Genomic DNA, 13,546 nt, shown 5'->3' on the forward strand with positions numbered 1-13,546 from the left:
CTAGGATGTTATAGTGTGGGTCATCAGTACAAAGCAATAGAGGAAAACAATAGAATGGGAAAGACGAAAGATCTCTTCAAGAAAATCATAGATACCAAGGGAACATTTCATGCAAAGATGGGACAATAAAAGACAGAAATGCTATGGACCTAACAGAAGCAGAAGATATTAAGAACAGGTGGCAAGAATACACAGAAGAACTATACAAAAGAGATCTTCAAGATCCAGATAATCGCAATGGTATGATTACTCACCTAGAGCCAGACATCCTGGAATGCAAAGTCAAGTGGGCCTTAGGAAGCATCGCTACAAAGCTAGTGGAGGTGAGGGAATTCCAGTTGAGCTGTTTCAAATCCTAAAAGATGATGCTGTGAAAGTGCTGCACTCAATATGCCAGCAAATTTGGAAAACTCAGCAGTGGCCACAGGACTGGAAAAGGTCAGTTTTCATTCCAATCCCAAAGAAAGGCAATGCCAAAGAATGCTCAAACTACAGCACAATTGCACTCATCTCACACGCTAGTAAAGCAATGCTCAAAATTCTCCAAGCCAGGCTTCAACAGTACGTGAACCATGGACTTCCAGATGTTCAAGCTGGATTTAGACAAGGCAGAGGAACCAGAGATCAAATTGCCAACATCTGTTGGATTGTTGAAAAAGCAAGAGAGTTCCAGAAAAACATCTATTTCTGCTTTATTGACTATGCCAAAGCCTATGACAGTGTGGATTGCAACAAACTGGAAAATTCTTAAAGAGATGGGAATACAAGACCACCTGACCTGCCTCTTGAGAAATCTGTGTGCAGGTCAGGAAGCAACAGTTAGAACTGGACATCGAACAGCAGACTAGTTCCAAATAGGGAAAGGAGTACATCAAGGCTGTAGATGGTTACCCTGTTTATTTAACTTATATGCAGAGTACATCATGAGAAACGCAGGGCTGGAAGAAGCACAAGCTGGAATCAAGATTGCCAGGAAAAATATCAATAACCTCAGATATACAGATGACAGCACCCTTATGGCAAAAAGTGAAGAAGAACTAAAGAGCCTCTTGATGAAAGTGAAAGAGGAGAGTGAAAAAGTTGGCTTAAAACTCAACACTCAGAAAACGAAGATCATGGCATCTGGTCCCATCAGTTCATGGCAAATAGATGGGGAAATAGTGAAAACAGTGATTAACTTTATTTGGGGGGGGGGGCTCCAAAATCACTGCAGATGGTGACTGCAGCCATGAAAGTAAAAGATGCTTGCTCCTTGGAAGAAAATTTATGACCAACCTAGACAGCATATTAGAAAGCAGAGACATTACTTTGCCAACAAAGATCCATCTAGTCAAAGCTATGGTTTTTCCAGTAGTCATGTATGGATGTGAGAGTTGGACTATAACGAAAGCTGAGCACCAAAGAATTGATGCTTTTGAACTGTGGTGTGGGAGAAGACTCTTGAGAGTCCCTTGGACTGCAAGGAGATTCAACCAGTCCATCCTAAAGGAAATCAGTCCTGAATATTCATCGGAAGGACTGATGCTGAAGCTGAAACTCCAATACTTTGGCCACCTGATGAGAAGAACTGACTCATTTGAAAAGACCCTAATGCTGGGAAAGATTGAAGGCAGGAGGAGAAGGGGACGAGAGAGGATGAGATGGCTGGATGGCATCACTGGCTCAATGAATTCCAGAAAAACATCTATTTCTGCTTTATTGACTATGTCAAAGCCCTTGACATCTCTTGGGCTGCAAGGAAATCAAACCAGTCAATCCTAAAGGAAATCAACCCTGAACTCAATGGACTCAATGGACATGAGTTCGAGTAAACTCCAGGAGTTGGTGATGGACAGGGAGGCCTGGCATGCTGCAGTCCATGGGGTCGCAAAGAGTCGGATATGACTGAGTGAGTGAACTGAAATGAAATGAACAGGGTGAGTATTTGACATAATGTGGGGTCAGAGAACTGCCTGGTTTAGACCAGGAGGCTCATGGTAACAGTTGCTATGGGTTAATTCTAGGAATTTTTGTCCTGTGACCTTGGTATAAGGCTCCACACCTGTGACCTTTGTATAGGGCTCCACATTCCCCCTCTTTATTTATGGGCCAAATCTTTGGCCCCTTAACATCCTGCTCATGACTAGCTGACTACCTATCCCTATCTTGGCCCCAACAGCCACTTATAAGTGGGAACAGTCACTGGTGTTCCCTAAAAGCTGGGTTCACCTCTTGGGTGCTGAGCCAAAAGACACAATTATTATCAAGGCTGTTGCTCCAGAATCATACAGCTGTCTCTCCCTCAAATGGAAACTAGTTGCTCTTACCTAACTTTCAGGAGGAAGTGCAAAGAGAAAAACAAGAACTAGTTATAACCAACTAGGTCCAAGATGTTGAAAGATTTGACTTACAGCAGACCTTGAGCCTCATGATATACTCACTGTAATGAATTATCATACTAAATAACACACCCAGCAGCACAAGGACAGTTGACAATTGCCATGACAACTGGAAAAGCCCATACAAGGACTGAAAAGGAGTGCTGTATCAGTTAATGGCCCAAACCACACCCCTGTACTGGATAACTCATGGATATTCCTCCCTCTCTTTTCAACTTACTCCCTTTAAACTTGATCTTCCTATATATATGGTGTCTCCACACACATCAGGTTAAGAAGATGACTGGAGAACTGAGTTCTGCTTCTCCATTCTTTGTTGTTGTTGTTCAGTTGCTCAGTCCTGTCCAACCCTTTGTGACCCCATGGACTGCAGCATGCCAGGCTTCCCTGTCCTTCACCATCTCCCAGAGCTTGCTCAAACTCATGTCCATTGAGTTGGTGATGCCATCCAAACATCTCATCCTCTGTCATCCCCTTCTCCTGCTACTTTCAATCTTTTCCATCATCAGGGTCTTTTCCAATGTATGGATGTGAGAGTTGGACCATAAAGAAGGCTAAGGGCTGAAGAATTGATGCTTTTGAACTGCAATGTTGGAGAAGACTCTTCAGAGTCCCTTGGGCTGCAAGGAGATCAAACCAGTCAATCCTAAAGGAAATCAACCCTGAATATTCATTGGAAGGACTGATGCTGAAGCTCTAATACTTTGGCTACCTGATGTGAAGAGGTGACTTACTGGAAAAGACCCTGATGCTAGGAAAGATTGAAGGCAGGAAAGGGGGATGACAGAAGACGAGATGGTTGGATGGCATCACTGACTCAATGGACATGAGTTGGAGCAAGCTCCGGGAAATAGTGAAGGACAGGGATGCCTGGTGTGCTGCAGTCCATGGGGTCGAAAGAGTCCAAAAACAGTCCAGAAACAGTGAAGTAGAAATTACTAGGCAGTCAGTGTACAACTCTGAGACTTCGGTGTTGTTTTCAGTAAATATCCTGCTCCATTGTCTTGAATTCCTGGAATGTGTCTTTAGTCTGATAAATTATCAGCACTCGATCCAGAGAAGGGCAGTAATTAAATTCTGTTCCATATGCCTGGGGGCTTCCCTGGTGGCTAAGCTGGTAAAGAATCAGCCTGCAATGTGGGAGGCCTGGGTTCCATCCCTGGGTTGGGAAGATTCCCTGGAGAAGGGAATGGCTACCCACTCCAGTATTCTGGCCTGGAGAATCCCATGGACTGTATATCCTCGGGGTTGCAAAGAGTCAGACAGGACTGAGTGACTTTCACTCCATAGGCTTGAAGGAAAAACAATTGGTGACCATTAATCTAAAGCCCACTCATCTGGTCCATGGTAAAATGGCCAGAGGGCATAAAAAAGGGTGGTAACTTAATCCAAGGATCAAGAGAAGCTATAAAGATGTTAAGTGTCTTGACCTTTAAATTGACTGGTTAGAAATAATGTGATTTAAGGAAGGATATAAAAACTGCTGTAAGTCCCACCTTGGAGGGACCCTTTACCCGCTCTCACTGTCTATGCTGAAAGCTTTGTACTTTCCTTCTCTTTAATAAATTCTATTCGCTTGCTACCGTGAGTGTTTGCATGTTCCTGGATTCCATTTGTTGGCTCCGTGGACAAGAACTCAGATTCCCGTCTCAACAGATCTTTGCATCAGGTGGCCAAAGAGCTTCAGCTTTGGCATCAGTCCTTCCAATGAATATTCAGGGTTGATTTCCTTTAGGATTGACTGGTTTGATCATGCTGTCCAAGGGACTCTCAAGAGTCTTCTCCAGCACCAAGTTCAAAGGCATCAATTCTTCAGCTCTCAGCCTGTTTTATTGTCCAGCTCACATCTGTACATGACTACTGGAAAAACCACAGTTTGACTATACAGTAACCTTTGAAGGCAAAGTAATGTCTCTGTTTTTGCATATGCCATCTAGGTTTGTACACAGAAGAATTGTATAAAAAAGATCTTCACGACCCAGATAACCATGATGGTGTGATCACTCACCTAGAGCCAGACATCCTGGAATGTGAATGCAAGTGGGCCTTAGGAAGCATCACTGCGAACAAAGCTAGTGGAGGTGATGGAATTCCAGCTGAACTATTTCAAATCCTAAAAGATGATGCTGTGAAAGTGCTGCACTCAATATGCCAGCAAATGTGGAAAACTCAGCAGTGGCCACAGGACTGGAAAAGATCCGTTTTCATTCCAATCTCAAAGAAAGGCAATGCCAAAGAATGTTCAAACAATCACACAATTGCACTCATCTCACACACTAGTAAAGTAATGCTCAAAATTCTCCAAGCCAGGCTTCAACAGTACATGGACCATGAACTTCTAGATGTTCAAGCTGGATTTAGACAAGGCAGAGGAACCAGATATCAAATTGCCAAAATCCATTGGATCATTGAAAAATCAAGAGAGTTCCAGAAAAACATCTACTTCTGCTTTATTGACTATGCCAAAGCCTTTGACAGTGTAGATCACAAAAAACTGGAAAATTCTTAAAGAGATGGCAATAGCAGACTGCCTCACCTGCCTCCTGAGAAATCTGTATGCAAGTCAAGAAGCAACAGAACTGGACATGGAACAACAGACTGGTTCCAAATTGGGAAAGGAATCCATCAAGGCTGTGTATTATCACCCTGCTTATTTAACTTATATGCAGAATACATCATGTGAAAGGCTGGACTGGATGAAGCACAAGCTGGAATCAAGATTGCCAGGAGAAATATCAATAATCTCAGATACACAGATGATACCGCCCTTACGACAGAAAGTGAAGAAGGACTAAAGAGCCTCTTGATGAAAGTGAAAGCTGCTCTTGTTGCAGCTAAGTCACTTCAGTTGTGTCTGACTCTGTGCAACCCCATAGATGGCAGCCCACCAGGTTCCCCTGTCCCTGGGATTCTCCAGGCAAGAACACTGGAGTGGGTTGCCCTTTCCTTCTCCAATGCATGAAAGTGAAAAGTGAAAGTGAAGTTGCTCAGTCGTGTCCAACTCTTAGCGACCCCATGGACTGTAGCCTACCAGGCTCCTGCGTCCATGGGATTTCCCAGGCAAGAGTACTGGAGTGGGTTGCCATTGCCTTCTCCAAAATTGAAAGAGGAGAGTGAAAAAGTTGGCTTAAAACTCAACACTCAGAAAACTAAGATCACGGCATCCTGTCCCATCACTTCCTGGCAAATAGGTGGGGAAACAATGGAAACAGTGGCAGATTTTGGTGGTGGTGGCGGACTCCAAAACCACTGCAGATGGTGACTGTAGTCATGAAATTAAAAGGTGTTTGCTCCTTGAAAGAAAAGCTATGACTGACCTAGACGGCATATTAAAAAACAGAGACATTACTTTGCCAACAAAAGTCCATGTAGTCAAAGCTATGGTTTTTCCAGTAGTCATGTATGGATGTGAGAGTTGGACAATAAAGAAAGCTGAGCACCGAAGAATTGATGCTTTTGAACTGTGGTGTTGAAGAAGACTCTTGAGAGTCCCTTGGACTGCAAGGAGATTCAACCAGTCCATCCTGAAGAAAATCAGTCCTGAGTATTCATTGGAAGGACTGATGCTGAAGCTGAAACTCCAATAATTTGGCCACCTGATGAGAAGAACTGACTCACTGGAAAAGACCCTGATGCTAGGAAAGATTGAAGGCGGGAGGGAAAGGGGACGTCAGAGGATGAGATGGTTGGATGGCCTCACAGACTCGATGGACATGAGTTTGAGTAAGCTCCGGGAGTTGGTGATGGACTGGGAAGCCTGGCATGCTGCAGCCCATGGGGTGGCAACGAATCGGATACGACTGAGTGACTGAGCTGTACTGAACTAGGTTTGTCATTGCTTTTCTCCCAAGGAGCAAGTGTCTTTTAATTTCATGGCTGCAGTCACTGCCTACAGTCATTTTGGAGCCCAAGAAAATAAAGTCTGTCACTGTTTCCATTGTTACCCCATCTATTTGCCAGGAAGTGATGGGACTGGATGCCATGATCTTCATTCTTTGAATGTCGATTTTAAGCCAGATTTTCACTCTCCTCTTTTACCTTCATCAAGAGGCTCTTTTATTCCTCTTTGCTCTCTGCCATAAGGGTGGTGTCATCTGCATATCTAAGGTTACTGATATTTCTCCTGGCAATCTTGATTCCAGCTTGTGCTTCATCCAGCCCGGCATTTCCCGTGAGGTACTCTGCATAGAAATTAAATAAGAAGGGTTGACATATTAAATAAGCAGGTTGACGTACAATATATAGCCTTCGCGTATCTTCCCCAGTTTGAAATCTGTCCATTGTTCCAGGTCCAGTTCTAACTGTTGCTTCTTGACCTGCATACAGGTTTTGCAGGAGGCAGGTAAAGCGGTCTGATATTCCTGTCTCTTTAAGGATTTGCCACAGTTGTTGTGATCTACACAGTCAAAGGCTTTAGCATAGTCAATGAAGCAGAAGTAGATGTTTTTCTAGAATTCTCTAGCTTTTTCTATGATCCAATGGATGTTGGCAATTTGATCTCTGGTTCCTCTGCCTTATCTAAATCCAGCCTGTACATCTGGAAGTTCTCAGTTTGCATACTGTTGAAGCCTAGCTTGAAGGATTTTGAGCATTAGTTTGGTGGCGTGTGAGATAAGTGCACTTCTGCAGTAATTTGAACATTCTTTGGCATTGCCCTTCTTTGGGTGTGGAATGGTAACTGACCTTTTCCAGTCCTGTGGCCACTGCTGAGTTTTCCACATTTGCTGGCATATTGAGGGCAGCACTTTCACAGCATCATCTTTTAGGATTTGAAATAGCTCAGCTGGAATTCCATCACCTTCACTAGCTTTGTTCGCAGTGATGCTTCCTAAGGCCCACTTGCATTCACATTCCAGGATGTCTGGCTCTTGGTGAGTGATCACACCACCATGGTTATCTGGGTCATGAAGATCTTTTTTGTATAGTTCTTCTGTGTATTATTGCTACCTCTTCTTTAAATCTTCTGCTTCTGTTATGTCCATACACTTTCTGTCCTTTATTGAGCCCATCTTTGCATGAAATGTTCCCTTGGTAGCTCTAATTTTCTTGAAGAGATCTCCAGTCTTTACCTTTCTATTGTTTTCCTCTGTATCTTTGCATTGTTCACTTAAAAAGATTTTCTTATCTCTCCTTGCTACTCTCTGGAAGTCTGCATTCAGGTGGATATATCTTTCCTTTTCTCCTTTGCCTTTTGCCTCTCTTCTTTTCTCAGTTATTTGTAAGGCCTCCTCAGACAACCATTTTGCCTTTCTGAACATGTGTATTTCATGAAGGGGCTTGGGTGGTGTATGCACCTTCATGAAGGGGCTTCAGCAGAGGGATTTAACATAGAATAAGGGAAAATGTTGACAGAGTTTAAATTTTAGTTGATTGAAATCACAAAGTCAGAAAAGATCAACATCATCGTTCTTTATTTTTCCTCCACACTGGTAACTGAGCATGCAGTTACCACCCTCCACCTAGTGGGAGGGAGAGTGGGGGTGTGGGGGGAAAGAGGGGCAAGAGGGACTTAGTTCCTGTAGCACAACTCAAAGCTGTGTATCAGATTGTTATGTCCAGCCCTTGAGGAGGAACTAGGATTCTTGTTTCATAGCCGAATTATTGTTTCTTGATTGCAATCCTTTGTTCCTTTCAGATCATTAATTACTGAGACCTGTCCAAGGGCAAGCATTGTGGCCAGGCTTAGATCACAAAACAGCTTAGGCGGAAAATGGCTTCTCTTATGTCAAAAAGCTATGCTGAGTTCTTTTCCTCCTAGGACTTCCCCATTCCCCCATCCTATCTGCTTACACTGGGACCTCAACCTTCTCAGAGATATAAGGGACACCTTCCCTGAAGAGGTGGATGGAGCGTAAGACCCCAGCAGGTATCAGTGGAGCTTCCTCCCAAGAACTGGTGTGTCCCCAATCCCCCAGTCCTGTAAAGTCACCCCAAAGTCCCGCGGCCCTGCATGTAGTGGTACCTCTTCCCACACGCAGGCCCTAGTCTCACTAGATCGAAATCTGCGCGTGTTAAATGTCTCAAGTATGGCAGAACCCACCCCCCCACCACTTTTGACCTTTGGTTCTCAGTACCTCCCCCCCCCCTTTTTAAATATTTATTTGGCTGCACCAGGTCTTCGCTGGTTTGTGGGATCTAGTTCCCTGACCAGGGATGGAACCCCCTTCATTGGCAGCATGGAGTCTTAACCACTGCACCACCAGGGAAGTCCCTATTCTGATTCCATTTGAAAGAGAAATATCACTTCTACAACGGAAAGCAAAAAACTACAAGGCTACGTGAGAATAACCGCTTGAGCGAGTGTGGGGCAGGCATGATGGTACGTTACTAGATAATGCCCAGGGGACCTCAAAGCCGTCCCTTGATACAAGCTGTGCTTAAAATATACACGCTTTTCCTGAGAAACGCCAGGCGGGAGAGAATTTCCAAGTTGGGCCTGGGCTCTGCCCATCTGGCTACACTGATGCCCTGGGGGAGGCAAAAATAGGGTAGGCACTGATCCCATTTTACAAGCGGGGAACCTTCGCTGGAGGCCAAGTGACGGCCCCAGTTCTACGCCGATGAGGTCAGGAACTCAGAAGCCAGGATCTCGTCTGACACAGATCCAGCGGGAGGCGGGCAGTGAGGACGCATCCCGCCGGCAGCCGGCGGCCTTGCTTCTCCGTGCCCCGCTGGGGTACGGTGACCGCGAGCCCCCCAGACTACGTATCTACTCGGGGGCTGAGAACCCTCCGGCAGCGTAGAGCGCTGGCCCCGCCCCGAGGCCCCTCCGGGCCCCACGATTGGTTCCACGGGCAGGGGCGGGGCCGGACGCAGAACTGACGTGACGGCGTCAGGCGCCGCGGGAGCCGCTTCCTGTTGTCAGTGGCGGGGAGGCCGCGGCGTCCCATCCGAGGCTCAGGGGCTGCAGCGGCTGGCAGTGCCCCCGCCCCCTCGCCGCTCCTTTCGGTGAGTTAAGGATCCGGGGCGAGGCGGGCAGCAGAGGGGCGGCGAGGCCGGGACGCATATGGGCAAGGGGACACCAACCCTCTCCGTGAGACCAGACCCCTGGTTGCCTTGAGATTGCCCTGCTTCTGAGCCCTCACCCTTCCCAGCGCAAGCTCCGCGCCCCACTCCAACCCTAGCCTTCAGCCCGCACTGCCGCTGCTGGTCTGTCCCCTCCATTTGCCACTCGTGACCTGACCCTAGAGCCTACCCCCTCCCCCCGCCATCACCGGCCTTGCGTAAATGCAGCCTCATCCTTGACCTCACTGTAGCCCAGTTCCAACCCCGACCTTGACCACATGCCTCTGCTTCCCCCAACACATGTCATCTTCACCTCTCGACCCCTTTGGCGATCCTCATGCCTCACACTGGCCTCGATTCTGGTTCGGTTCGCCCTTTTCATGATCAGCCTTCTTATCCGAATCTTCCACACCCTCTGCTCAGCTCCCCAAGGTATGCCCATCCTGAACACCCCATCTCTGTCCCACTCTCGTTTAAGACCTACCACCAAAGTAGACGCCCTGTTGAGCACACACTTTTCTTTTTGATAACTCTGATTTCAGCCCTTTCTCAAGTCTTACATGCCTCTTGTCTTCACAGACTCAACCCCTCACTTCCTAGCCCACCATAGACTTCCTGTCCATCTCCAACCATCAGAGGACACTCCTGTCCCTAAGTCTTTGCTAAACTGCCCCCTACTCTTGGTGCCCAGTTCTTAGCATCCTCACCCAATCTTATTAAAAATGAGGTCTCCTGCCCTCTCACCTCTGCTGTCCCCATCTCAAGTCTACACCCGTTTTTCCCTTAACCCAGTCGCCACTTAGTCTGAGAATTAGTGCAGAGTCCCCCTGCCAACCTCACCAGCTGCCCCTCAACAGCCAAATGTCACTGCTTGCTGGGAGCCCAGCAGTTAGACACGGAGGGGCTTGATGGGTGCAGGCAGGGCCTCAGGTGGTAGGAAAGTGTGGAGAAGTAGAGCTCCTGCCTTGGGTCAGGGTCAGGGAGTTTTTTCCCAGGTGTGTCTGGTCCCCTGGACTTGCCCCCTGAAGTTGTATGTGTAACATTCATATTAAATGACTTGTGCTGCTGCCGGAATGGTAGGTGTCACCAGATACCTGGAAGGTGAAGAATGGCCATTCACCTGGCTCCCCCGTAGCCTGGGGCAGTGGAAGCCATCGCTTCCTGTTGGTTGGTTTTCTGGCCGGGAATATTCAGGGAGTACCACTGTGTGGCAGTGTTCCCAGAGCCGTGTCCATGTGTGTTGTCACTTGTGATGGACCGTCACCTGGTGCTCCTGCCAGCTAGAGCTGAGAGCAGACCTGTCCTGACACTGAACACAGGGAACTCAGTGGATGCCAGAGATAATGTTACACATTGTGAACAGCGTAGGTGAGAGGGCTCCCAGGAGGCTAAGGCTCAGGCAGGTATAGCGGCTGTTGAATCACTTCCTCTTTCTGCAGGTGCTGGATCTTTGAGTTTGGGCCATTTGGTTACCCATGAACATGGGGAGCCCAGATATCTGAGTAGCTGAGGCAGAGGGACATTCCTGAGGCCCCACTTTTAGCATTTATCATCGGCTGGGCTTTGGGGGCACACATTCTCTTCAAATTCTGACGACCTGGCTTTAGAGCCCATTTGGTAGCAATTTTAAAGGGTCCCCAATAGGACCTGTTGTCTTTGTCTGCCATTCATAGTCTTTTTTTTTTTTCATATTTATTTATTTATTTGGCTGCACTGAGTTTTAGTTGTAGCACACAGGATCTTTTTAATTGTGGCATGCAGGATCTAGTTCCCTGACCAGGGATCAAACCTAGGCCCCCTGCATTGGGAGTATGGAATGTTAGCCACTGGACCACCAGGGAAGCCCTGTTGCCATTTACAGTCTTGCTCCTTTGAAAAGTTGAATGCTCTTCTCCCTTCACCCCCACCCCGTTAAGATGGGATATGTTGAAATAGTTTTAGCCAGCTGGCAGGGTGGTTTGGTGGAAGGTGTTCCATCCTGGCTGAGAACTGTATACCTCAGCTTTCCTCAGCTTGTGAAATGGAGATTCCTGCCCTGAGCCTTATTTTTGTTTTATTCTTCTGTTCATCCAGTAGATATTTTTGAGCACCACTATGTGCTGTGCATTGCTCTAGGCACCAGAAATGCAATGGTGAATGAGACAGACAAAGTTCCTGTTTTCGTTCATTCAGAGTTTGGTCCTTGCTGGAATCCTAAGGATGGGACAAGAATATGGGGGAGATGGGTGTTATTGATGGAAGGAAGGAGGGAGGAAAGAAAACTGCTCTGTCTTCACTGACTTCACATTTCTGGCCTTACTCACTAGCCGTTGATTTGGGAATCACAGGGCTAGAAATTTCTCTCCTTCTGGCAGGCATCTGATGACTTCAAAGGCCGTTCCACACTCTCCCCACTCCCTTCTCCTGCCTCAGGACACTTGTCCAGAAATGCAGCTGTCTTCAGGTGGAAAGAGGTATAGTTGACTCACTCAGCACCCACGTGTCTGAAAGATCAGCTGCCCCTCTGAATCAGAAGATAACTTTGTCCTTCTTTTCCAACTGAAAACCATGACTCATCAGTTCAGACAGCAGCTGGACGGCTTAAATGCCAGACTGTTCTCAATAGCCCAGTACAGGGTTGGATTCAGACGGTAGAGAGCAGGCTGTTGGGAACGGCTGAGAAGTCTCTAAGGAGAGGAGGCTGCTGTTTACTGATGGATGGAGTGTTTCAGAACCGGAGAAGCCCAGCATTTCTTTTCTTCCTTTAGTGTAAGTCTCATCTAAGCCATTCTTTTCTTTTCTTTCTTCCTTGGTCTCTGGAGAAAGTGAAATTGGACATACATAGAAGGCCAGGCAGCATAAGAAAGAAAAGCAACCAGAACAATTCCTTCCTGTGTGTTGGAACATTTAAGAACAGACAACTGTGAAACCTGGGTACCATGGAAAGGACTTGGCCTCAGCTAGTCGGGACCACAGACTTGATGGGTAGGATGGTTTGAGTTTCTGAGTGCAAAGTTAATTATTACTTAGTTCGAAAGTAATAAGTTTTGCCTGAAACTCTTGGAACCAAAGACTTGAGACACTTTGATCTGGCGAAAGACACAAGACTTAGAATGAGGAAATCAAAGAGTTCTATCCCTACTGAGCCTCAGTTTTCTCCTCTGTAAAATGAGGATAATCACCCTTCTCTCACAGGATTGTTTTAAGAATTACATGAGATTAGAGGAACTTGAAGCGCTGAGTCCAAGTGAATCGATACTTAGGGGGAGAGGTAGACTTTTCAAGGTTGGGATTTGCCTCAGGGGCAGACAGAAGTCACCTTTTCTGCCAAACTGCACCAGTGGTGTTTGAAGAACCTTTTAGCAGTGTTCCCCACGTTATCCCCTTGCTCTTTTTAGTCTAGGTCTCTCTGCAGCCCCGTGCCCCTGCTTTGGTTTGGTTTTTGGTGTCAGTGAAGAGTGTTCTGAGGACAGGAAGTGAAACCCGTACCATGGGAAGGTAGACTGGGGGGGCCTGGAGAATGATGGAGTGCTGACCCAGCAGTCAGGAGACCGAGCCCCATTCTGGTTCCATCAGCGAGTTCTCGTGTCATCAACCATCACACTCCTGCCTCTGAGCTGTTTCCTGCCTCCCCGAGACATGCTGGGGCAGACCTGCATAGGCGGGGTGCTTTGGCTTCTTGCAAAGAAAGGTGTGCCCTAAAGTGTGGCATGAACCCCAGAGCCTCAGTCCTGTCTTGTGAATAATCAAGTGGCTGTTGCCTTCTGAACTCCTCTGCGCTGTCATTCTGTAGCTTTTCTGACACTTGGTTTTAAAAGCGACAGGTACGTGTCTGGCCCTGCTCTGACCTCTCAGCGTCAGTCTACGTTTGAAGAGACCCTTTCTGGCCTGGAGCACCTGCGTACTAACAGGCTTCCCCCACTCCGCTACCCACCCCACCCCGCCCCTGAAGATTATTTTCAGTTAATTCGTTATGAGGCCTTAATGAACCCAGGCTATCGTTCGGGTTGCTGAGGCCTAAAGCCTTTCCTGTCCTGACCTGTAGCTGGTTGAGGGAAGGGCGGCTGTGGGGCTGGAGGCTCCCTCCAGAAGAGGCAGGCCTGAGGGGAGGCCCGTGGCCACTGGAATTACTGAAGGGGATTGGCGCCCAGGGTCTTGGAGCCAGAACACTTGGATTTGGCCTC

General features: G+C 47.1%; 1 protein-coding gene across 6 annotated transcripts in view; it reads left to right on the forward strand.

Moving 5' to 3' along the window:
* The first annotated feature begins 9,235 nt into the window (after positions 1 to 9,235).
* PLEKHM1 (pleckstrin homology and RUN domain containing M1) overlaps positions 9,236 to 13,546 on the forward strand; it is a 56,094-nt gene continuing 51,783 nt past the window's right edge. For 4 of the 6 annotated variants that reach the window (XM_081577029.1, XM_081577032.1, XM_081577031.1 and 1 more), the window contains exon 1: positions 9,236 to 9,326. Coding sequence is in view for 1 of the 6 variants with exons in the window: in XM_081577028.1 (XP_081433154.1) it covers positions 12,081 to 12,131 (51 nt within the window). In the remaining 5 variants the exon portion in view is untranslated. Of the gene's footprint in view, positions 9,327 to 11,940; positions 12,132 to 13,546 lie in introns of those variants that run through there. The other 2 variants (XR_014078873.1, XM_081577028.1) reach the window with 1 other exon arrangement.

The sequence above is a fragment of the Giraffa tippelskirchi genome, chromosome 3 (genome assembly GCF_054371585.1).
Source record: "Giraffa tippelskirchi isolate mGirTip1 chromosome 3, T2T-mGirTip1v1.2.pri, whole genome shotgun sequence".
Taxonomy (NCBI): domain Eukaryota; kingdom Metazoa; phylum Chordata; class Mammalia; order Artiodactyla; family Giraffidae; genus Giraffa; species Giraffa tippelskirchi.